Source organism: Triplophysa rosa, linkage group LG1 (assembly GCF_024868665.1).
Source record: "Triplophysa rosa linkage group LG1, Trosa_1v2, whole genome shotgun sequence".
Lineage (NCBI taxonomy): Eukaryota > Metazoa > Chordata > Actinopteri > Cypriniformes > Nemacheilidae > Triplophysa > Triplophysa rosa.
In genome coordinates, this window is record NC_079890.1 from 33254277 (window position 1) to 33279995 (window position 25719).

At 39.5% G+C, this 25719-nt stretch overlaps 2 protein-coding genes across 2 annotated transcripts; both read left to right on the plus strand.

Moving 5' to 3' along the window:
• The first annotated feature begins 631 nt into the window (after nucleotides 1-631).
• On the plus strand, nucleotides 632-2567 carry clec3a (C-type lectin domain family 3, member A). Its single transcript, XM_057344918.1, has 3 exons — nucleotides 632-759; nucleotides 1435-1515; nucleotides 2034-2567. The coding sequence occupies exons 1-3, from the start codon at nucleotides 657-659 to the stop codon at nucleotides 2429-2431; spliced, it is 582 nt and encodes a 193-aa protein (XP_057200901.1). The 5' UTR covers nucleotides 632-656; the 3' UTR covers nucleotides 2432-2567.
• Nucleotides 2568-4619: 2052 nt separating this feature from the next.
• usp47 (ubiquitin specific peptidase 47) lies at nucleotides 4620-25675 on the plus strand. The gene is made up of 28 exons (XM_057335572.1): nucleotides 4620-4865; nucleotides 10547-10741; nucleotides 11958-12071; nucleotides 12207-12360; nucleotides 12449-12545; nucleotides 12741-12886; nucleotides 13809-13888; nucleotides 14141-14290; nucleotides 15105-15200; nucleotides 15284-15436; nucleotides 15736-15894; nucleotides 15980-16111; nucleotides 16398-16474; nucleotides 16569-16624; nucleotides 16757-16869; nucleotides 17289-17393; nucleotides 17967-18174; nucleotides 18271-18386; nucleotides 18482-18601; nucleotides 19069-19792; nucleotides 19912-20087; nucleotides 20164-20244; nucleotides 20342-20457; nucleotides 21712-21830; nucleotides 21987-22117; nucleotides 22195-22242; nucleotides 22328-22458; nucleotides 23011-25675. Exons 1-28 carry the CDS (start codon nucleotides 4821-4823, stop codon nucleotides 23183-23185), a joined length of 4017 nt encoding a protein of 1338 aa, XP_057191555.1. The 5' UTR covers nucleotides 4620-4820; the 3' UTR covers nucleotides 23186-25675.
• Nucleotides 25676-25719: the final 44 nt, after the last annotated feature.

A 25719-nucleotide genomic window follows, 5' to 3' on the forward strand; every position in this document is an offset into this window, starting at 1 on the left:
CGATTTGTGCGTGTTTATCATGTGGTCTTTATCTTTCAACATTATACAGAAAACATCAACCCAATAACATTTTCCACGGTTCTTATCTGATTTTCTATAGCATTTGAGAAATGTTAGTTCAGATTGAAGCATTGATTTCTATTGAGAGTTTTTTTTTTCTAATAGTGAGTTAGAAATGGCACTGAGCATTGTTTTGCTCTTTTCAATTCACACATAGCACTCAGTGTTTTATTATAATCTGCTTTTGAGTTTGTTATTGCTTCAGAACCAACTAAATACTTACTATTTTTAACTATATACTTAACTACTATATATTTATTTAGAAAATATAACGGTCCTTACTGTTTATAGCAGGAAGTCTGTTTAATTCATGAGCACACGGAACAGTGTGGCACTGAATTTTTTTGTTGGGTTATGAACGGGAAAGCGAATTGCATGTCCTTCCCAGGTAAATATTTATAAATGGACAAAAACAGAGGCAGGGTTGTTGTGACTGCACCCAAGTATGAATACACTTTTAGGTGAACACTGATGTTCAGCCAAAAGAGCAAGAGCGTGGAAGGGAAAGACCAAAAAGCTGTGTATTTGGAGGGTTCTCCATATTTCTCCCAGTGATATAATCAGTCCACTGCTTTTGGGGATTGTCAACTGTGGCCATGGCCCAATCTCGGTTTCTCATGTTGGTGATGTGTTTCACCATTCTCCAGTTTGGACGTGGCAGTGCCTCCCGCACCAAGAAAGCTGTTTCAGGACAGAGAGGTACTGTACTTGACTTTTTATGTCAGAGCTAGCATGTTTGTCTCTGAAATGTCCTTTATTAATCCTTGAGGGTAATAAGGTCTTCGTTGCAAAAGAAATCCCGTTAAAAAAACAGAAATTTTCTGGCAGCTAAGCCACCAGCAATAAACCGTAAAATTACATGTCTACCCCATTTTCCTGTAAATTTGCTCTTTTCTGTAATTTTACGTCTCTTGACCGTATTTTAAAAAATATGTGATTTCTTTTACGTTATATGTGGAAAAACTGCAAAAAACTGAAAATTTCTGTAAAATGACACTCTTAAAAATAAAGGTGCTTAAAAGGTTCTTCACAGCGATGCCATAGAAGAACCATATTTGATTCCTCAAAGCACCATTCAGTCAAAGTTTCTTTAAAGAACCATCTCTTTCTTACTTTTTTATAATCTGAGGAACCTTTTTGAATCTTTTGTGAAACAGAAAGGTTCTTCAGATGTTAAAGGTTCTTTATGGAACCAAAAGGTTCTTCTATGGCATCGAAGAACCTTTTGAAGCACCTTTTTTGCGTGTATGTTTTTTTTACAGTGTTGATGCTTGTTGCAAACAATATATGCAACATTTATAAAATCATGGAATTAAAGTTTGGTTTCATGCTATGTGTTTTAATTTGGTTTTGTCGGATGTTCATCTGTTACAGAAGATGATGACATCAGAACACAGATTGACAAACTTTGGCAGGAAATCAACTCCTTAAAAGAGTTGCAGGCACTTCAAACGGGTAGATGAAAATATTATTGCGTATGAATAAAAAACCTATCCATTATTATTTTGGACATATTTAATGAGAAAAGACTTCACAGGATCACTGTTCTATGTGCACGTGTTTTTGGAGACTCCTCATTACATGTAGATTAAAATAACTGGGTAGAAGTTGATTTAGGACATGCACATTTTCATAACACAGGATAACCAAAATTTGTTATCTCTCATGTACTTTAAGTTTTTTTACATTATGATTTTTGCTGTTAAATATCCTTTAAATGGTAAGCTACACAAGTGTACAGGAAATGACGTTTGACTTAAAACAGCTGCAAGAAAACCAAACTGGGATAAAGGCAATAGTCAACATATTTCTCATATTTTGTTAATCCTCATTGTTTAGATATTTCATCTTGTAATTGTAACAAAAGGAGCCTCATAAGACCATAGCCAGCCCTTATAATATTCTTAAAACTTTCTATAAAAGAAAACAACTATACAGAGTAAACTAAACTAAATATTTTTGTACCTTTTCAGTTTGCCTGCGTGGCATCAAAGCCCACAGGAAGTGTTACCTGGTTTCTGAGCAGTCCAAGCATTACCATGAGGCTAATGAGGACTGCATCGCACAGGGAGGAACCCTGGCCATTCCCCGAAACATCAACGAAAATGATGAACTGAGAGACTACGCCAAACGCAGCTCACCTGTGTCCAAAGATTTCTGGATAGGCGTAACAGACATAGTAAAGGAAGGCCAGTATGTAGATGTTAACAGCCAACCTATCAATTTCTTCCACTGGGATCGGTCTAAGAAAGAACCCACTGGGGGGAAGAGAGAGAGCTGTGTTGCACTCTCCTTGGCAGCGCAGGGAAAATGGCACGATGAGGTTTGTCGCAGCCAAAAGAAATATGTCTGTGAATACCTGATTCCATGATGAGCAAGACATATGCCGTTAAAATGGTAGTGTCACTGAAGCCAGTCATTAAAATTCAAACAGTAGGAATATGTGTCTTCTTTATTCACTAGAATGACAAAAGAAACTGTAATTGATTTTATGATGTTAAACTATCATGTTTACAGTATGGAAATGGCAATAACAAGGTATACTTTTAATTATATATAATTGTTGTTAGGGTGAATTCAGGTAATCTGGGACATTTTTTTGCAATTTTGGCTTCTGTAATTTATTTCGATATCTATCTACAGTAACACATTAGATCAACACATTAGACTTTTCTGAAATCCCTACGATGTTTTCTAACCCAACCAGGGGCCGGTTGTTCAAAAGTAATCTGATTGGATTTCGGCTATCGGATTGGATCAAATCTTAAAAATGGGTTTTTCAAAAGCAAAAAATGGTTTGAGAATTTGATTAGATCACAAAATCCAATCTAGGTTTTGATCTGGATCAAATTGTCAGTTTGTGTTGTTCAAAACGTTTTAGTAAAATCGGGATTCCTTTGATCCCAAAAAATAGGATTATACTGATGCCAGCAGAAGGGTGGATTTCAGTAACAGAAAATGTAATAAAACTTAAAAACTGGACAAAACTACAACATTTATATCATGTAATATACACACAGACATTATATTTTTATTTTTCTCTTGATAAGTTTGACTGTTAAAGTAAAAATGAGAATATACATTAGGCTTCCTATTAAGATTTTCAGTAGCCGACAGGAAAGAAAAACAGATTATGGCATCATAAAATAATCCCAATTAATTTTTTTATCACCGTAGTGATGAAGCAGTCAAAAGTTCTGTGAGTGAGCACAAAGTCTCTTGGGTGAACACAATGCATTGATATATACTGTATATATATATATATATATTTCCTGTTTCCAATCTCATATTTTTTCCATGTCCCTTTAGGCCTCTTGTAGAACACTAGTAATTCAGATTTGGTAATATGAAAAAGTGTGTATCTGGATCAGGGTGATCCAGACCAATTTTGCTTTGAAAAAATGGCACAAAAGTAAAATGGATTATCTGATCCTGGATACCAGAAGATAGAATGTAAATATTATACCCATAGGAGACATGCCATCTGGGACATATGTTTTAGACCTAAAAAAGGCCTATTGCATATATTCACCTTCCTTTATGCATGCCAAACACAATAATACCAATTTTTAAAAAGCATTATGAAAAAAAATGACAGAAGTAGTCATAGTAGTACAGAAATCTCAATAAGAAAATGCAGGATTAATGACCTACTGTTTATTTATGCTGATATTATAACCTCCAGTAGTGCACATTAACACCCATTTCTCATTATGGCACATAGCCCTTGTCATTAGACTTATAAAGTCCCTAAATGCATATTTCCCCCATTTGAAGACTGTCCCAGATTACCCAAAGCATGCTGTCCTGCATCCTCAATCATATTTGTAGGACAACGAAAAATGCTTGAAAGAAAAAAAACATTTTCAACACTTTAATATATATATTTTGCTAGATCACAAACATAATTTGACAACAATTAGGAACATTGTTTTATTTTTTACAGATTTATGTCCTTAACATTAATCTAGTCAGAATCCTATGTCACTGACCTTGGGTGCTGGTCATGCAATTCCCAGGGGAGCTTCTTGATTGACAAGTGCCCCGCCCCTTTCTGTGGAACCACCCCATGAAGTCATGTGATTTCAGGCACTTGACATCCATGCTTAAATTACATGTCCTGTTGACTAAAATTTGTTAGAACAGGAAATAAACACACTGGAGTTTAGGTGTCCCAGATTACCCAAATTCACCCTATATGTAGGCCTAAATAAAATAAGAGATGGAAAGAGTGCAAAACACAAATTATGACAAAAAGTATAAACATGTTTCTGATTTATGATAAACTTTTAACAAATAAAACGAAATAAGAAACGACATTGAAAGTATCTTCATATTTATCTACTTTGATGATCATTTGTTCAATAAAAGTGTTTTGTTACAAACTACCAGATAAAGACCAGAGGATAGTACCCTTATTAAAAATACAATTACCCATCCTTCAAAAAGTTATTACTTCTGTGATATGATCAAATTGTACTAAGATAAATTCCATGTTCAGTCAGACAGTGTTGTCGGAAGTGACGCATATTAATGTGAAGTCTCGCGAAAGTGCGAAGCGGCCATTTTTCCTCCATTGATTGTTGTTTGTGCTTACAGTCCAAGCATACAGAAAGTAACACAGATTAAACTGGATTACAAGTTATTAAACCACAAAGTTTGGCTTTGATATCGACTGGTTTTGCCTAACACCCTCAGAATGGTCCCTCAGAGCAACTCGCAGAGCTCCTGTTGACAGCGGATCGCGGCTGTAGGATCAGATGGAAATGGTGCCCAGCGAAGAAAAGCAGCTTGTGCCCAAAGAGGTGAGATTTCGAGTGTTGATCCTCCAACACGGAGAAGCTCGACAACCACTGCTTATAAAACACCCCTGTAAAACTTAACTGACGTTTAAATGACGGCAACGAGTGGCTGGGGAAGTGCGCGTCATGACTGAGCTTAGCTGCTAGCAAGGGAATGCTAGCAGCAGCTCGGCTAACTATCAGTCAACAAGTCCTTTACACAAATCTAATATGTGAATAAATAGCTGAATTTTGGTTGTTTATATAAGGATGAAGGCAGAAAGCGTGTTGTCATTTTGCAGTGTGACTGGTTTTTAAAGCTTGTAAACTGTCACGCAGGAGGTGCTGAAGTGTGCTCCGTAGTTTGTGTTAGCACAGATCACAGGCTGATTCAGATGTAATCCACATCGAATCGTGATTCGATTTAGTTTTACTGAATCAGATTTGTTCTGCATTGTTTAAATCGTGCACGTGATTCGGCACAGATGCGAGTCGAGTGATATTTTAATACGTTAGTGACGTAAACATACGTTATGTTATGTTGTTATGTTATGTTATGGATTTGATATCATTAGTGCGAAATGTTAAATACTGTAGGATTTAATTAAACGTTAGGGATCCCATTTTCAATAATATGTAAAGGGTTGTGGTGTGCTTTTTTTAAAGATATATTAAAGTTACTTCTGCGGTACCATGGTATCAGATTGTAATACTAACCCTTGTTCATGATTCAGATCAGACAGAATTCAGATTTAAAACAACATAGTCTTTCTTGATAAATCCTTATAATGTCATTTGGTTCGCAGAACCTCACCAAGAGCAAAAAAGTGTGTTTGGTTGTCCTTGCTTTGTCCTGATTTTTATATTTCCTAGCATTAGTTTTAAATGATATGACTACACATTGATCATCGAAGCAGTTAAATGTTTTTGATAGTTAACACCATACAAGTTAAATGTTATCAGGATTGTATTTTCATCAGTTTTTATAATTGGAAAGACTCTGAAGTAACAATAAAGTGTTCAAAGTTAAGAGTAAGCCAACATATCCAACAGGGATTATAGAACACTTTGACCTGCAACTATGATTCTTTATCAATATATTTGGACAGTGTTTATTTGGGTGTTAACATTACATGTGATTGAATTCATTTTTTAGAAAGCCACTCCGTTTTAGATTTAGGGAAGGATTAATCCACCCCAACACATAACAGCAAAAATCGTTTTTGAGCGTAGTCTGAAATGAATGCGTTCCCTTTTATCCTATTTGATCTTATAAATTGGACTGCAGGATAAAAATAGCCTTTGATGTCTCATGTCAGTTACCTCATGAATTCGTCTCTTTTAAAGTGCGATTATCATCATCATCATGTTAGGATATCTGATATAAATGTGCATCATTGACATGGAAATCATTGATTTCTCAGCACATAAAGTTTATAGCTCCTTGCATTCTTTTTTTTTTTACTTTAAATAATTTTGCAGTGAAGCCTATAATAATCCAAAAGTTTTTGTTTATTCATTTTTTTATCTTATAATTTTGAATGATTTTGTTGTAGGGGTACAGAGTACAGTACATTCTTTCAGCAGTCAGTCATAGGCCTAATATAGGCTATTCAAGAAGCGAGAGGGCTCAGTTTGTTGTTTTAATTTAGACTACTTGTTTTGCTCAATTTTATTTTAAGTTATATTGTATTATATTGAAAAGCAAGACAAAATATAAAAAGCACATTTTGACCATTCCGTTTATGCAATAGTGAAAACATTGGCTAAATAAATAGAAGAAGTGCGAAAAGCCATGTTCGGTATTCGGCCAAGTGTTTCATTTTTATTCAGCCTAGGCCAAACATTTTTCGGTGCATCCCTAGAATGGGCCAGAAGAGCATCTACCGCTTTCCAGCGCTGGATAGAAAAAGAAATGTTTAGCATTCTAGGGAACAGGAAGTAGCAGTGTAAAGGCTGTTAAGTTGTATAGTGTTGTGTTTTTTATTGGTTTATTGGTTTTCTATTATGATGCGTGGTTGTGGGGTCTGCTGGCTGTTTCAAAGGACCACCTGCTAACTGTAATTAAGCAGTATGACTGACAGAAGGCTTGCAGTTTGAGTCATACCCAGCAGGGTGAGGGACATTTCACATTTGTATTAGGCACGGAGTGTCATTCCACAAACTTTATATACATATACGATATGTCTGTTCGTTGTATACAAAAAATGACTAAAATTAGTTGTTTTGTGATTTGTGATTTTTGCACGGGCAAGGACCAAAAGGACTATTTTCCTTTTCAAAATGGATACATTGATTATTGTGAAATATCAGCAAAATTATTATTCTTTCTTTGAGATGTTTTAATAAAAACCTTTACTCCAAAGCTAGTTGGATGTCGACCCTTTATTTTCGCTTTCGTTTTTGCAACTCCTGAATGCAAACAGGATATTAACTACCCAAGTTCCTTAAAGCTACAGTACGTTTTTTAGTTGTTGTTAAAAACAAAGAACATGCACATACATAAGAGATCAGTGTTCGAAACTGTGTGCTTAACTTTCCCCAATCCATGTTGAAAATAATTTACTAATGATTTATTGTTGAGCTGTCGGGTCGGATTTTAAATAAATATATGTAAATAAGTAACCTGCAATGTTATGTTTAAAAATAGATCCCATAGTTATCCAGATAAACTCTAGTGAACCCAGCCCCGGGTTCAAAATCATGTCTTTAATGTATGCCAAAAAGTTCGGAGTCTACGAGGTTAGGAACTGCAGCTTTAAGAATGAAAAACCTTGACATTTATTATTGTAGTTAGATGACGTTTGCTGCCAACATAAAGTCCATTCAAAGGAATGCAGACTTTAGCACTGGCAGACTCAGATAGATGGTTTGTTTGGGTAATGTTGCTGTAACCGCTTTGTACTACACTGCTTTCTAGAAGAAAAGCAGGCCGGGTGACTTTACTTTTTGACTTGAGTCTTTAAAATAATTCTATATGAACAATGCTTTGAATTCCCCCAAATAGTTATCGGGAGCTTTGCTTTGGGCCTTTGATTCAGTGCCTCTGATTGTGTTCAAAGGGACTGGAAATGCTAAGCAGGATCTGATGTCCCTGCGGTTCTCTCTCCCTCTCCCCCATCAGCTGGCGTCCGTGTGCCAGGTGGGAATCTCAGTTCTGTTTGCCTTTTGATGTTGCGCTTCCCACCACCAGCTCTTCGTTTGTCATTCCCCACAGGACCAGCAGTACATGAGGATAATTAAGAGGCAGAACTGCATCCAATCTGGCAACCTAAGCAGCATACCAATGTGTTGATCAGTCTGATCCCTTTACTTCTGTTGTCTAATAATACATAAGTGGATTTTGGTGCAGGCCTGATCTAGCAAAGTCACATTTTTGCATTTTGTTGAATGCATTGAATATGTATTTAAAAACGTGCATTAGTATAATGCGACATAGGGACTTCATTAAATATTTTGAGCAAATGTATGGTCATTACAAGGATAAGAAAATATTTGATGTAGTCTTACCATGATAAATACTTGTTGCACTAGGTACAGTTCAATGCGAGCACCTGACAATATTATCCCTGGTAAAAATATCCTCTAATCTGATATAAACCCTTCTCGTGTGGACAGCCGTGTGTCTTCGACTTTTACACTGGCATCTCTGTGATGCTTTTTTAAAATAGATCTACAGAGTTCCCCTGTGTATTAACCTGAGATATCAGACCTCAGAACTGGTGTTGATGGTCACCGTTGACTTGGTTTTCAACTGTGTTTTGTTGTTCTCTCATCAGGGTATTTTTTGGAGTTGCAGGCAGAGTATTTTTGATGAGATGCAGAGGAGGTTCACACAGGTAGCTGTGTGTCTATTGCACGTGTGTATTTGCAGAATGCTGCTTTGTTTGACACTAACTACCCAATGAGATTACATTAAATAATTAACCAGTGAGATGGCAAGAATTGGGACATGGGTATTTGAATCCATGATGTGAAAAAGAAAGGTCTGAAAAGAGTCCCTGCCATAAACGAGTCCCTACCTAAAACGAACCGATGCGTTTGCTTAAGAGAAATATCCATATTGACAAAGCTATTAACGATAATGTCTAACATCCAGGAGCACCCGTCACCATCATTTAGCGGAAAAACAAGCCTCTCGTTCGCTTGCAGCTATAGCCGGTTTCATAGCTGGACGCACCCACCTGGACCTGAAGTTAACTTCCGGTCTGTGTTTAGTTATCTTTAGTTATCTCTATTTGTCTGGCTATTGGCTAGTAATATAAAAATTTATTTTATATTTAATTTATATTAATATTTTATTGTAACTGCAGGTGGTTTGTTTTGAAAAAAAAGGCTAACTAACACAATAAAAACATGATAACATAATAAAAAACTTGATTTTTGAGTAATCTCATTTTGTAACCAAACTCTTCAAATAATGTTTGTATTTTGGGCGGGTATAGCAGATCGGATTTATATCTGTTTAGCTAAGACACATTTATGTGGTCAAGTGCCCTCTTTGGATATTAATACTGGCTGGTGGAAAGCAAATGAAACACGCTTCCAGAGGCATTATCTCTGCATTCCCGGGACATCCGTGCCATCTGAAAGGGTGTTTTCTGCTGCGGGTCTAACTGTCAACAGGCTCCACACTGTCCCCACAACACGTAAACATGTTACTTTAAATAAAAACTCGCCAAGCTTTAGATTGAGGTAGGCCTGCTATTTTTACTTGATGAAAAAACTTTCTGACGGAAACAAACTTGGCCGGTTGTTCTGTGTTTTCGTTTTGTTATTTTCTTGCCTGTTTAGTTTATGCTTTGGAACTTGTTCACTAAAATTTACAATTATTCTTAAAACTGAATTTCTGTAGTTGTAGTTAGCCTCCTTGGGGTGAACGGTAGCGATGCGCGGCTCGGGTTTTTTCCAACCCGCGGGTCCTGCTTTTATGAAATTATTTGGCCCGCCCCACACCACTGTATCTGTTCTTACAACCCGCCCCACACCCGCCACCATTATATAGACATAGTAGGCATTGTAATGTAAATGAAAAAAGACTTTATTTCAGCCTAAAAGTGCTTGGAAACAGCCATTAAATTATATCGCCCTGTAAACTGGCAACAACATATGCTGTACTTCACGTAGCCGATATACTATTTCTGAGAACCAGTCCCAAACATTAGATTTAGCAGCTTGACCTTCTTTTCTTTTAATGATGTAAATTCCTGACCATAATTTCTCCTGCACATCGTCTTCTATCTTCACTTTTATTTCTCCGTTTGTTTTGTTGTTGTGGCTGGCGGTGGGAGCTGCTTGGTGCTTTCGTGACGTGTTCGAGTTGGGGACATCACGAAAGTTACGTTGCTACGTAGGCCTACATATTGTAACCTTATAAAAGAACCTAATAAAATATGAAAATATATATTCCCAAATTAATATAGGCTATAGAGAATTGCACGCAACACACATGTTTTTTTATTTCGTTTTTAATGACCCGCCCCAACCCGCCCTGCAACTAAAGTGACAATTTCTTTACCCGACCCGCGGGGCCCGCGGGTTATGAGACGACCGGCCCATCTCAGGTGAACGGCCTTAACTTGTGTGTTGCATTTCTGTCATCATGCATGGAACTTCTACACCTCACACACTTAAGCAGTGCTCAAATCGACAGTGTGATTCAGGTCTTGTCAATAGAGCTAACTGCGAGTGTGTGTGCATTACAGATTGAAAGTGCTGCGGAGGAGCCGAGAGTGTTGTGTATCGTGCAGGACACCACCAATGCCAAGACGGTCAATGAGAGGCTGACGCTCAACCTGCCTGCCTCCACCACCGTCAGCAAACTGTACGAGGATGTGGCTCAAAAAGCTGGATATGTGAATGGGACTTTTTGCCTGGTGTGGGCCAGCGGCATCAATACGGTGAGAGTTTTCTGCATACTTCCAATGCCTCTTTCAATCTGTCTGTAATGTGTCCAGATGTTTAATTTAAAGAGTCGAGGTCAGATTCTTATTAGATTATTGTTACTGTAATGCAATAACTGTATTTGATGGTTTAGTATGTAGTGGTCAGATTGTGGTTTTACAGCATTGCTGTAGAGAAAAGATGTGATTAGAGTTCTATCTAGGGATGCACTGATATGTAAATTTTGGCCGATAACCGATAATTCTTAAACATTGGAAACCGATAATCGATATATTGGCCGATATTCAGTATCTAAATATTAATATAAAATTTCCTAAGACTGAAACAAAAGGAGCTTTTATTTGAAAACATTGATGACCGAAAACACTATTAACCATTAGTTCTCTTTTTTCCCCTGAAAATCATGTACCAAGCCAACTTTACACTGCTTAACGATTCTTCAAACTTTTCTGGTATATTTTTTATTTAATAAACAAATTATAGATGTTCTTCCAGAGCAACCCAGAAAAATGTTCTTAATAGCCACATCTTCACATCTAACAGGTCTCAAGACAGAAAGCATTCAGACAGCAGTCTGATTCAAACAATATGCTTTTGTTCCTATAATTTACACATTCATAAATACTGTATCTACATACTGTACATCAACAATGTTTTGCTAATAGCAGTAAGTGAATGATCATGACAGAAAGACAGTACTGTACTTTAACTGTGAGCAGCATGCAGCTGAAGAAGTTTAACCAGAGGAAATCATTTTTGATTTATCGGCCGATTCAGCTATAATATATCGGCCTAGATTTAACATTAAAAATGACCATTTATAGGCTGATACCAATATGGACGATAACTTATCCCTAGTTCTATCATATATTTGGCTGTGTGTTAATCCCAGCGCTGACCCAGAGCACAGAGGATGTAACTCTCTGAGTAGGTCAGTGGATTAAAGCCTCCCACACCACTGCCGCCTCCGACAAAAATTGGCACGTCCTGACCTGTGTGTAAATTGGCTGGTACATGATGTCCCACAGGTATCACAGAATCCTCCTTTGACGTGTAGATGATCTACGATATAACAGCTTCATTATTTTAGAAATGTTTTCTGCATGTTTCGACTTTTATTTTATATTGTCCCGTATTCTGATGTTCCCCATGGTTTCCTTCATTCCTCATTATATCTCTTGTATTGTTTTTTCTCCTTTCCCGCACCCACAGGCTCCTTTGGACCAGGCCGATGAGAGATCCCTGGTTTTGTCTGGTTTTGAGGCAGGAAAGAGGAACTTCCTGCAGCTTACGGATAAGGACGGGGACCAGCCTCAGATAGCTTCAGTGAGTTGATATGAGCTGTTTAAGGGGTTAAAAGCACTAGTGCATCTCTTGCTCGTATTTTTTATTTGTTCTGCATGAGCTTTTTATATTTTAATAAAGATAAGATGCACTTAAAGATATTGTTATCTTTTGCAGGATGAGTCAGGCACAGCGGACAGCAGTGGTCTTGATGACAGCTCTCAGGACCGCTTTATTGGACCCTTGCCGCGTGACGGTACTGTGGGATGCAGCAGTGACTACAGCAGCCCCAGTTATTCATACTCATCCATACTCAACAAATCAGACACAGGTAGTGTACTTTCACATGTTTTTAGTGAAGTGCATAAAGGTCATTTTTTGCCACCCTCTTCATTTCTCCTCTGTTCTCTTCTTTCCAGGTTATGTTGGTTTGGTCAACCAAGCGATGACCTGTTACCTAAACAGTCTTCTGCAAACCTTGTTCATGACCCCTGAGTTCAGGAACACACTCTTTAAGTAAGCAATCTGCGTCCTGTGTTTGATCGGCCTGTAGGTTAAAGAATTAAGCAATAGACCTTCCCCTCGAAATCAGAATGCATTCGGTTACAGAAGAAGAAATTGATGTAATTGTTGGGGCGTCTTTCCTGACTGCATGTCTCAGATTATGTGTAAAATGCATCTTGATGTACTGTAACACTGTTTCTGCACCAGATGGGAGTTTGAGGAATCTGAGGAGGATCCGGTCACCAGTATCCCATACCAACTCCAGAGGCTGTTTGTGCTCCTGCAGACCAGTAAGAAACGCGCCATTGAGACCACAGATGTAACGCGCAGCTTCGGCTGGGACAGCAGTGAGGGTATGACGTCCTCACATATGTTTCACTTGAAGCGATAGTCAACCAAAAATAAAAGTTTTAGATGAAAGAACGTTCTACTTAGGCCACATCCACATGAAGCCAGAGCTTTGTCCATCTGATCTTTTTTCCTTTTCATGGCGTCATCTTAAAAAATATGTGCGTACACACGAAACCACTGAAGCCGACTCAAAACGATGTAGTTTACATGCCAAATCAGTATGTGGCGCTGTAATTCTGCCACAGAGATGCACTAAAAACGCAGAAGAAGAATTGGGAGCACGCGCATAAACTTTGCGCGCTGGGTTGATGATGTCATCGTTTTGGAAAATACGGATCAGCTGCACACATGAAAACGCAAGGGTGGCGTTTTCAGATTTATCCACTCCGGCACACAGTAAAAAAAGCGGTTTCAGGCTCCCAAAATGCCGGATCCGTCTGGACGAAGCGCCGATATCATACAAAATCTTTGCGTGTACAGCTAAATGTGTCTCCGTGTGGATGGCCTCTTAGGAATGAGAAAATTTGATGAATATCCAGCTTAAAGCACCCAAGAGTGTCAGTGAGAATGTGCTGCTCAAGGATATTTTTTCATTGCTCAGATAGGTTTATGCGATAAAACAACCTGATGTTTACACTACATGCTGTTATCTTGCATAAACAACACAGGGTGTAGGTACAAGGTGGTTCAAGATGTAAGGTGATTTGTCATGGTGGCCACCACAATTGTACTTTTTCACATTTTTCCTTGTTTTTGTTTGCCAAACAAAATGTCATGGCTAAGTAGGGACATGAGGATAAGGAAATTGAATTTTTGGGTGATCTCTTCCTTTAACCTCCCTTTGGAAACCCGCATTAGTGCTGCATCGGATGGCTGGAGGACCCTGATCACTCTGAAACTCTTTACCGTGTGTATGTGTTTCAGCCTGGCAGCAACACGACGTTCAGGAGCTTTGCAGAGTCATGTTTGATGCACTAGAGCAAAAGTGGAAACAGACTGAGCAGGTATGTGATGCAAGCCCTTCTCCCTCAGCATGTTATACTAAACCACAGCTAATGAAGTTCTTGGACAAGTGGAAAAAATAAGTATAAACTAAAAAAAATGGTATGCATGCACCATATAAAAAGTTACACAAAACCGATGGTAAAAAGCTTTAGATACAAATCATCCTAACTGTCTTTTGTTTTGATGATAGTTGCATTTTGTGCATGTGCACATGCAGCAGTGTTTTCATATGGTCTTGTTTGTTTTTCCAGGCTGATTTGATAAACCAGCTTTACCAGGGAAAGCTGAAAGACTATGTGCGCTGTTTGGAATGTGGCTATGAGAGCTGGAGAATCGACACGTACCTGGACATCCCCCTGGTCATCAGGCCCTTCGGGGCCAGCCAGGCTTTTGGCAGTGTGGTGCGTCCAGCTCACATTATGACCTTTTTTAGCAATTTACTAAGACTGTACATATTTGTCTGCGCTGAAAGGTGATATGCAACATGGTCCAGTCACAAACTCTTTGTTTACTATATCTTTATGTGGGGCTTCCTTTTGGACCAATAAGATTTTACTGTGGGGACCCAGTGTGATGCTACCAAAATAACCCCTTTCATTAAAGGTCCATTGTGTAATATTTGGGGCAACCATTGACAGAAATGCAATATGATATACATTACTGTGTTCAGATGTGTATAAAGAAGTTACATAATGAAGCGTTATGTTTTTATTACCTTAGATTGAGCTATTTCTATCTACATACAACATGGGTCTTCTTGCATGGAATTCACTGTGGTGTTTCTACAGTAGCCCTAAACAGACAAACTGCTCTACCGAGCGTGTTTCGTAAATATGTTATCTCCTTCAGCAAAGAAGCGTAAACTTTACGACATCTTAGTTCTGTGTCAGCCCCTGTAGTGTTTTGAAAGGGAGTGGTGGAGTGAGCCGTTGGTTGCAATTCGCGACCTCACCGCTAGATGCAGCTAAATTTCATATAGGGGACTTCTAATTATTGTCTCACACCTAGGAAAACAGCTAAATTTTGAATGACATCCTCACTGTTGAGTGTAGTCATGTGACCATCAGCTACGTTCTCTGTCGTTTAATTACTAATGTTTTTCAAGAATCAATGCACATGTTTACAGGCATCACTCTTCAAAACAAATCGTTCTTTAGCAGCCGAGCCTCATTGAACTTTCATCAGACTTACATCTGTCCTCATTGTGTCAAACAGGAAGAGGCTTTGCAGGCCTTCATCCAGCCTGAGACTCTGGACGGGCCCAATCAGTACTTCTGTGAGCGATGCAAGAAGAAATGCGACGCCCGCAAGGTGAGAGAACCAGATCCAGAGGGGGTGATCAGGAAGCTCTGTGTCACATTTTTGTTGCTTATGCAATATTGTTTTGTCTCCAGGGCCTGAGATTCCTTCATTTTCCGTACCTGCTGACTCTGCAGCTCAAGCGCTTTGACTTCGATTACACCACTATGCACCGTATTAAACTCAACGACCGCATGACCTTCCCAGAGGAGCTGGACATGAGTCCCTTCATTGACGTAGAGGATGAGGTGAGAAACGGCTTCATGCTGGCTCATGTCCACAATGAACACAATGAGTGAAATCCGCAACACATCACAAATATGTGATACGTGCTGTAGATGGCAGCTTTACCTGTCACAAATATATGATGGTATGAGCGAAGTGGTTAACAGTGTTCTTGACCGCCTTCAAAATTGATTTTTGATTGATGGAACTACTAAACACAATGGACTCTTTTGTACAAGTTTTTCATACTGTCCAGTTGGTCATGGGTGAGCCGAGACAGATGGTAATGCCAGGGTCTATCTTTTATTTTCTCTTTCTGCAGAAATCACCTCAGACAGAAAGCTGTACTGATAGTGGCGCGGAGAATGAAGGAAGCTGCCACAGTGACCAGATGAGTAATGATTTCTCCACAGATGATGCTGTGGATGAGGGCATTTGTCTGGATAACGCCAGCAGCACAGAGCGAGTGCTCAAACCAAAGGTTTCATCACATTCTGTCTAAACTCTTGTACTGCAGTGATGTACTGGACAAAGAAAATGAATGTATTTTTTTGTTTTTATAATAGAGCTCATTGACCTTTGAACTCTTCTCGGTCATGGTGCATTCTGGGAGCGCTGCAGGTGGACACTACTATGCCTGCATCAAGTCTTTCAGCGACAGCCAGTGGTACAGCTTCAATGACCAGCACGTCAGCAAGGTCAGCCAGCTAATTCATCTTAAGGGAACAGCGCACAAAAATTCATCAGAGCTTTTTTGTTGAGAGAAACACAATAATAATAATAATAATAATAAACAGCATAAAGTCTATATTTGTTGTATTAAGCCCAGTAAAGATATTTGAATAACTTTTAAATTCTATTATTATAATACATTTTTATGGTCCTTTTTGGAACTTTAAACCATTCAGTCTGTTGCATGTGTTCACTGAACATGAGGTTTGATAGCTTGATAGATTTGTGGCATTTCCATCATGTATGCTCCAGATCACGCAGGACGACATCCGGAAGACATATGGCGGGTCCTCAGGGAGCAGAGGCTATTACTCTAGTGCCTTTGCCAGGTACGTGAAGCCTTCTAGTCTGGCATTTGTGACCTCTGTGACATTCTGATGTGAACCCTGTAATGAAGAGAATGTTTGTCAATGTTTTTAACAGCTCTACAAATGCATACATGCTCATGTACAGACTGAAAGAGCCCTCCAGGAATGCAAGTAAGGGAATTGAGAAGATTTTAATGTTGTTGTTTAAATTAAACGTTTTAATGTCCTTTAGCATCTCTGTATCAGTGTCTCATGTACTGCCTGTATTTCTGACATTTTGGAATTTTTGATGGTGTTTTGCAGAATTCCTTGATGTGGAGGACTTTCCGGAGCACATAAAGAGACTAGTACATCGAGAGAAAGAATCCGAGGAGCAGGAGAAGAGACAGAGGGAGATCGATCGCAACACATGCAAGGTAAAGTGTCTGTCTGCTCTAGTGTTTATTATTGTAAATGCACAGAGTTCCAAATCCTAGTTAGCTGCCTAACTAGACAGCAGTGTTGAGCATCCCCTAATGCAAAGGCTTTACTAAACAGTAGGCAACAAAATGATTATATTTTCAAATATTAATTATTTAAAATTGGAGGGAGACTAGGGAATTTTTACTATACTTCTCTTCTATTGAGTATCAATGAAAAGTATAAATGCTTATAAAAGTATGTTATAAGTATTTATCTGAATGATGTGTGTTAGTGATTGCTGCCAAAGTAGAGCATTTCAAAGCACATTACCGTTTCATGACGTTTGAGACGCTTCCTATGTAGATAGTGCAGTAGTGTTTGGAACAGAGCCTTGCAAGCAGCAATATTTGAATTTTCCATCCTTTTCCATCAGATCAAGCTCTTCTGCATGCATCCAGTGAAGATGATGATGATGGAGAACAAGCTAGAGGTTCACAAAGACAAAACTCTCAGAGAAGCAACAGAAATGGCCTACAAGGCGAGTAGAGACTGTGCTAAATTATACCTTATAACTCAATGATAGAGCATTGCATTAGCAGTGCAAAGGTCACATGTCTCATTTAATCCATTTTGAGTTGCATAAATGTAAATGACTACATTTGACCTCAGCATTTCACCCCAAATGTAAATAGTATAAGCTGCATTTGCTTAACAAAAAGAGGAACCAGCATGACAGATGCACAATGCATTATCTCTCTTAAAGTGATAGTTAACCCAAAAAAGAAAATTCTGACATCATTTACTCATCCTCTTGTCATTTCAACCCTTTATGACTTTCTTTCTTCCGCAAAACACAAAAGAAGATATTTTAAAGAAAGTTGGTAACCGAACAGCACTGGCCCCCACAACACTCTTCAAAATATCTTCTTTTGTGTTCTGCGGATGAAAGAAAGTCATTAAGGTTTGAAATGACAAGAGGGGCGAGTAAATGATGACCGAATTTTCATTTTTGGGTGAACTATCACTTTAATATATTACTGATTCGATTATACTGTATCACTAGTCTGTATGCTTGTGTTTGTCTGTGTGTAATATTCACATATATTTGTAGCTGATGGATGTTGAAGGAGTGGTGCCGCTGGACTGCTGTCGACTGGTGAAGTACGACGAGTTTCACGAGTATCTGGAACGTTCATACGAGGGCGAAGAAGACATGCCCATGGGTCTGCTGCTCGGCGGGGTCAAATCTTCATACATGTTTGACCTACTGCTGGAGATCCGCAGACCTGATCAAAAGTTTCAGGCCTACAAACCTGGAGGTTACAAATTGACCCGTTTTACTTTCTTAATGAATGTCCCTGAACTGGTTGGACTATTGTGTTAAACTGCTGTCTCTGTGTTGGTGTACATTACAGAAGTAATGGTGAAGGTCCATGTGGTGGATCTAAAGAGCGAGACCATTGCTGCACCAGTCAGTGTGAGGGCTTATCTTAACCAGAGCATTACTGAGTTTAAACAACTCATAGCACAGGTGCAGATTCTCCCATCCCATCTCTCCTTTGTTTTTACCAGTCCATGGATGTTCCCTATCTGACCTTTTCTTCACATACCTGTGTGTTTTCTCAGGCCACGGGGCTTTGTGCAGAAACGATGCGTGTTGTCTTGGAACGCTGCTATAATGACCTTCGGCTTCTTTACGTGCCCAACAAGACTCTGAAAGCAGAGGGTTTCTTCAGGAGTAACAAGGTTAAACACAACACTCAGCACAATGCCCTTTTCCCAAACCCTAGTAAACTGCATTGTGCTCTGTCTACATAGACAGCTAACTTCTAAGCACATTCCTAAAATGGAGCTTTATTTCTCTCTAAATAACGTTCTTATCTTTAATCCCAATGATTATTAAAGGGATAGTTCACCCCATCATTTATTCGCCCTCATTTCATTCAAAACCTGTATGACTTACTTTCTTCTGCAGAACACAAAAGAAGATATTTTGAATTACGTTGGTAACCAAACAACATTGGCCCCCGTTGACTTTCATTGCATGGACACAAAACCACTGAACATTTCTCAACATATCTTCTTATTTGTTACACAAAAGGAGTAGTCATTAATGGGTTTTGATCAATATATGTTTGGGTGAACTACCGCTGTAAGGTTCTTCAGCGGCAATTACTTCATTCATTCTGTCTAAATCTGTTTAACGTCCTCAGGTATTCGTGGAGAGCTCCGACTCGACAGATCACCAGGCCACTTTTACAGAATCTCTTTTGTGGAAGCTCCTGGATCGTCACGGAAACACAATCAGACTGTTTGTCTCCCTGCCTGAGCAGTCCCCAGGCTGTTTGGCCAATAGAACTAGTTGCCCCAAGGCTAGCGCTGACTCTGAGGACTCGTTTGATGGAGCGACGGGCAGCCAGAGGCCAGTGGAGGCCATTCTTGAAGAAAGCACAGAGAAACTAAAGAACCTTTCATTGCAGCAGACCTCCAGCACCAGTGACAGCCAGAAGAGCTCGGAACACAGCGACTTTGAGCTCATCGACTCACCAGCACAAGAGTCCGAGGCCCCCTCGCAGCCCCCTGAGCTCGAGAACCAGTTCCCCTCGGATGAGCGCTCGGACTCGGACGTCAACAACGATCGAAGCACCAGCTCGGTGGACAGTGACATCCTGAGCTCCAGCCACAGCAGCGACACGCTGTGTAACGCAGACAGCGGCCCGTTGCCCCTGGCGAACGGTCTTGACTCGCACAGCATCACAAGCAGTCGCCGCTCCAAAGCCCACGAGGGGAAGAAGGAGACGTGGGACACGGCTGAGGAGGATTCGGGAACGGACAGCGAGTACGACGAGAACGGCAAGAGCAAAGCTGAGGCCCAGTACCTGTACTTCAAAGCTGAGCTGTACTCGCAAGAGGAAGGATCCGGAGACGGACAGAAATGTAAAGATTCTCTGTTTTTATTGCCCTGTTTGTACACATTACTGTATGTATAACGTATATAACATGTATAAGTGTTGATATTAACTGTTGCTAATGTGCTGTGTTGACTTGTGTTGCAGGTTTGCTTGTCCACGTCGATAAGAGAATCACATTGGCCGCGTTCAAACAGGATCTAGAGCCGTACGTTGGCGTCCCTTCCACTCAGTTTAAGGTCTTCCGGGTTTATGCCAACAACCAGGAGTTTGAGAGCGTGCGGCTGAACGAGACTCTCTCTACATTCTCTGATGAAAACAAGGTGAGTTTCTAACTATCTTAGAGCATCACAATAATGCTTAAATTATTGTCGTAAATGTTTATGTGCTCTGGTTCAGATCACGATCCGATTAGGACGAGCGCTGAAGAAAGGAGAATACAGGGTGAAGGTCTACCAGCTGCTAGTCAATGAACCGGAGGTGAGCTTGTGTGCACGTGTGGATAGTCTTTATTCTTCAGTTTACCGTGTCGTTCTTGTGTTTTCATGTTTTTTTGTTTGTTTTGTTGTTTTGACAGCCCTGTAAGTTTCTTCTGGACACGGTGTTTGCTAAGGGCATGACTGTTCGACAGTCTAAAGAGGAGTTACTGCCTCAACTCAAAGACCAGTGCAAACTGGAGCTCAGTATAGACCGGTGAGACACACACTTACACACACACACACGGCTATTCTGCTCTACTTGAGTGAATCTGGCAGAACTTGTCAAGGCAATGTTTAGAAACAAATTCACCTCAAAATCTAAATTAAAAAGTAAAAGAGTGAATATAGCCGTTAGCCGTTGATATTGTTTGCATTGTGACATTGTTTACATTATAGTCATTTGTTGGTTTCCAATATTTACCACCCGATTTTTGATCGAGCTATCAGCAACGATGAAGTCTGATATAACAAACTGATAGTTTATTAACTGGGTTAAGACAGAGAAGTGTATAATGTTGGTTGCGTAGTCGGTGTTTTCTGGGAAAAATAAATGAATGAATTCAATTCCGGTCAAACTTTTTGGACACTTGAATGCAACGTTACACGTTATTTATCTGAAAGTGTATGCTTAAATGTCTGAAATTAGTTTAGTAGACAAAACTATTATTTTTTTCATGACAAAACTAACATTTAATTAAATAAAAAATGTTGAAATGTTTAAAATTGATGACTTTGACTGAATTATGAAGAGAGAGCAGCCAATAAGAGCACAGAATAGATGGGAACTCCTTTAATATGGTTTAAAATGGTTTAAATCTCAGGGTGAGACCTCAAAAAGCTGCTTGATAAAACTTCAAGAAAACATTTCTGCAAATTCTAATCAAAAGTTGACTACACTGAAGATGATAAAATATGATACAATACAACACGCTTTAATTTATTTTTCAACATAATTCCCACGGTTCCCTTTGTTTTATTTCATAATTTTGCTGAGTTCATTATTATTCTAAAATATGGAAAAAATATGAACACAAGTGAGTAAGTGTCCAAAAACTTTTGACCAGTAGTGTATAGTTTGTCATTTAACATAGCCTGTTAGGTAGATCCAGTCCAACTTCAATGAAAAGAATTTGATACAGCTATAAACTAGCTAGTATACCTTTAGTGTATCTGTTTTAATGACAAAAGTTAAAGGTAGTGAGCAAGTAAAAGCAAAATCTATATCAATCTCGGACACAAAAAATCCTATTGGTACATCCCTAATTTTCATTATTCTAATGTTCTAATTTTACAAGTAGATGAGGAGATTACATGATGGGTATATTATAAAGCAATAAACCCCAAGAAGCAGTGGATTACAGTGCATTTTATAACATCTTAAGGGCGTTGTGGCACGACGCGAAGCGGAGTACTAGAATACTAGAGTACTAGAATACTAACAAGATATATGTCGCGCTGTGTGTTACAGGTTTAGACTCAGGAAGAAGACCTGGAAGAACCCAGGCACAGTGTTCCTGGATTACCATGTGTATGAGGAGGACATCAACATCTCTAGTAACTGGGAGGTGTTCCTGGAAGTCCTTGAAGGTGAAAATTGTTCTCAAACTGTTTTTTATGTTGAAGGAATGTTCTGGGTTTAGATTTGGACAACTCTGGCGCATCTGCAGCTTTAGATTTATCGACAAGAGTGGATGTTTGTCAAAACTGTCCCTTATCCAAGAGGTCATTGATTTGCTGTTGTAGAACCCGAGCGGATGAAGTCCATGTCCCAACTGGCGGTTCTGACACGTCGGTGGTGTCCCTCCCAGATGAAACTCGAACCCTTTCGGGAGGTGGTGCTGGAGAGCAGCAGTGTGGATGAACTTAAGGAGAAGGTATTTGAACATCTACTGGGGAATAGCAGAGGTTTTTCTGTACACTTGAGTGTTAATGACTTATTCTTGCTCCTCAGCTAAGTGAATTGAGCGGAATCTGTCTTGAAAACCTGGAGTTCGCGAAGGTACCTCAGTCTTTATAATGTCGGTTTAATCTGAAACAATGGTGTCCTTTGTTCGCCAGACCAAAGTTTCTCATTTCTCTGACAGGGGAGAGGAACTTTTCCTTGTGACATATCAGTGCTGGAGATCCATCAGGATTTGGATTGGAATCCTAAAGTCTCCACCCTCAATGTCTGGCCTCTTTATATCTGTGATGATGGCGCTGTGATCTTCTACAGGTGCTTTGTCTTTCCAAACCTTTTGCATGTTTTAGTAAAACACTAAAAGAGATGTTGAGAGTGAGTTTAAAGGCCTTTAAACCCATCTTTGGCAAGTCTATTGAATTCATTGGTAGGCTTTGTTTGAGGAACAGATCGAAATTTAAAGTAATGGTTTGCCCGAAAATGAAAATTCTGTAATCATTATATCATCTGGTTGTCATTTCAATGTATGAGTTTCTTTCTTCTTCCGCTGAACACAAATAGAAGATCTTTTGAAAAATGTTTTTAACTGGCCCCCATTCACTTGCATTGGTTTTGTGTCTATACAATGGAAGTGAATGGGTGCCGACACTGTTCGGTTACCAACTTTCTTCAAAATATCTTCTTTTGTGTTCTGCAGAAGAAATTAAGTCACACAGGTTTGAAATGACAAGAGGGTGAGTAAATGACTTTTGGGTGAAGTCATCATTTCCTGAAAGAAATGAGACTTCTATTCTGAGCATGTGGTCTTGGAGAGCTACACTAAAAGACATACACTATGGACATAAACTTTATTTTATCCCCCCACAGGGACAACACCGAGGAGCTAATGGAGCTTTCCGAGGACGAGCGCAATGAATTAATGAAGAAGGAGAGCAGCCGCCTGCTAAAGACGGGCCATCGGGTCAGCTACTCCCCCCGCAAAGAAAAGGCCCTCAAAATCTACCTGGACGGAGGGCCTACCAAAGACCCTGGACAGGACTGAGCGGGTGGGAAACTTTCCTTCCCCATTTTCTATCTGGCCTGCCCGCTGCAGTGTAGCGCTGCCTCGCCAGGGACCCTGGCGTTTGGGCCCACGTTGAATCAACGTCACCAGTGCTGTCCGGCTGACGCTCTCTCTCTTTTTGAGCTCCAGAGCGCCTAACGTGGCTCAGAGTACAATTGTGCACCATAGTTTATCGTACTGTAAAGTTTAAAGGGAAGTGCAAAAGCTATTTCAAATCTAATATCATTCAGAAGAATCAATTTAATAATATAAAGATGGGTGCATTTGTAGAGAAAACAGAGGGGGTGTTTTGGGAGATACTTTATGATGCTCTCAGTCTTTCGCCTGTCTTCGACCTCTGTTGATTTTCATCCCATCGTTCTGCTGTCTCTCCATGACTCACTTGTTCTCTATCATCCAGATTCTATTGAGCGTTTGAGCTCAGCTTCTAATGTACCCCATCCACCTCCAAACGTCCCAAAGACCCTAGGGGTGACTACACTGCTCATCTTCCATTTCGTAGAGCTCTTCGACCGACTCCGGTCGTGGTATGATACTATCACTTGAAGTTTTTGGGTATGATGCTCTCTCTTGAAATTATGGGATATCTCTCGTTTTGTTTATTTAACACATAGTTGTGAATTAAATGCTTCTTTTCTGGCTGACGAGGTTCTATTCTTGCCGTTCATGCTTTCGTTTTTGTTTGGGTATGGGCGTGGCTATCTAGTTCACCAGCCCACTGACCGCTTAAGCCCCGCACATTTCAGAGGGAGCCCCGCCCCATTCGTTCCTTCACTATACTTCCTGCTGGGGCTACTGATGCTGGTACATATAAAGTTGCGAGCCTTTAAAAGTAGGGCAACGTGAATCAAGTGGAGTGCTGCATTCACCCGCTTTGTTTTTTGTTGTTTTTCTTGTAAATTATTTCACTACAGACTGACGTTGTGAGTGACTTTTAATGGCACGTGTTTTAATTTTTCTTTACTTTACTCTGCTTTCTTTTTCCATTTAGAAATGTCTCATCCTGTGTTTTATTTTGTTTTCTGTAAACACTGCCTGTTTAAGTTCAGATGTGGCGTGGGTGTGTGCGTGTGCATGTATGGAAATGCTTTTCGCTGCTGTTTTCGCGTAGCTGGAAGGCAGAGGGTGTGGACGCCCCACCGCAGGAGTTCCAGGACACTGCTGCGTCCCTCGCAGGGAGGGACACTGCGAGGGACGCAGCAGTGTCCCTCCCCGGTGCCGCTCCAATGCTGCTACAAGCTGTTCACAGTAGACATGCCAATATTGAAAAAAAGAGCAACAATCACTGTCTGCCTTGTCTCCAGGTTGACATCACATATTTAGGGGGGAATGCGGTTTTCATTCATATTCATGGTTCATATCGGATTTATTTTGCTTTAGTGTTCAAATTAAAACTCAAATGATTAAAGGCTTTGTAAAGTAGTTATTGAACGATGAAGAAATTATGGTATATTTATAAACATTTGTATTTAAGAACAAACTGACAGTTTGTGCTTAAAGGAGCAGTTTACCCCAAAATGACATCATTTCTGTCGTTTACTCAAGTTCCAAATCTATATACATTTCTTTGTTCTGATGAACACAAATAAAAATATTTTGAAGAATGTCAGTAACCAAACGGTTCATGGCCACCATTGACTACCACAGGAAAAATTGCTTTATACATTTCTTTGTTCTGTTGAACACAAAATCGGATATTTTGAAGAACGTAGAAAAGCAAACGGTTCTGGGTCACTTTTGACTACCATTGTCATTTCCTACTAGTTGATGGTGGCCAAGAACTGTTTGGTGACGAGCATTCTTCCAAATCTCTCTCTCTGTGTTCATCAGAACAAAGATATTCATACATTTACATTTATGCATTTGGCAGACGCTTTTATCCAAATCGACTTGCATTGCATTGTATTATACATTTTGTTTCTGACTATGTGCAATCCCTGGGATCGAACCCATGACCTTGGCAATGCTAGTGCCATGCTCTAACCACTGAGCCACTTGCACATAGTCAGAAACAAATGTATAGTACAATGCAATGTAAGTCGCTTTGGATAAAAGCGTCTGCCAAATGCATAAAAATTTAAACGTGAGTAAATGACAGATTTTTACATGTGGGTGAACTGTCCCTTTAAGTGCAGTGCAGTTTTTGTTTCTCACAGAAACAAAAAAATATTATTTCTCAGGGTCAAGTGAATGGTCATGAAATACCCTCATATTTTGGGGTATACTATCTTGCCTAATACTATGAGCATCTCGGAGACCAAATAAAATACTTAAAATTTGACTGCTTTTAGATGACTTAAACTGAACAGTGCATAATGTAACATATAAAACATAAGAATAACAACGTTTTTTCACTTTTTATTTTCTGGGGGGAGTTTGGGTTTAAATGCTCTGTTAGATTACATGACAGCTATATTCTTGCATATGTATATCGATTTAATTAAATGCATCATGTGAATTCCATTATAACTGACTCGTATATTACGACCCGCCAAATATACAGTCCTTTGGCA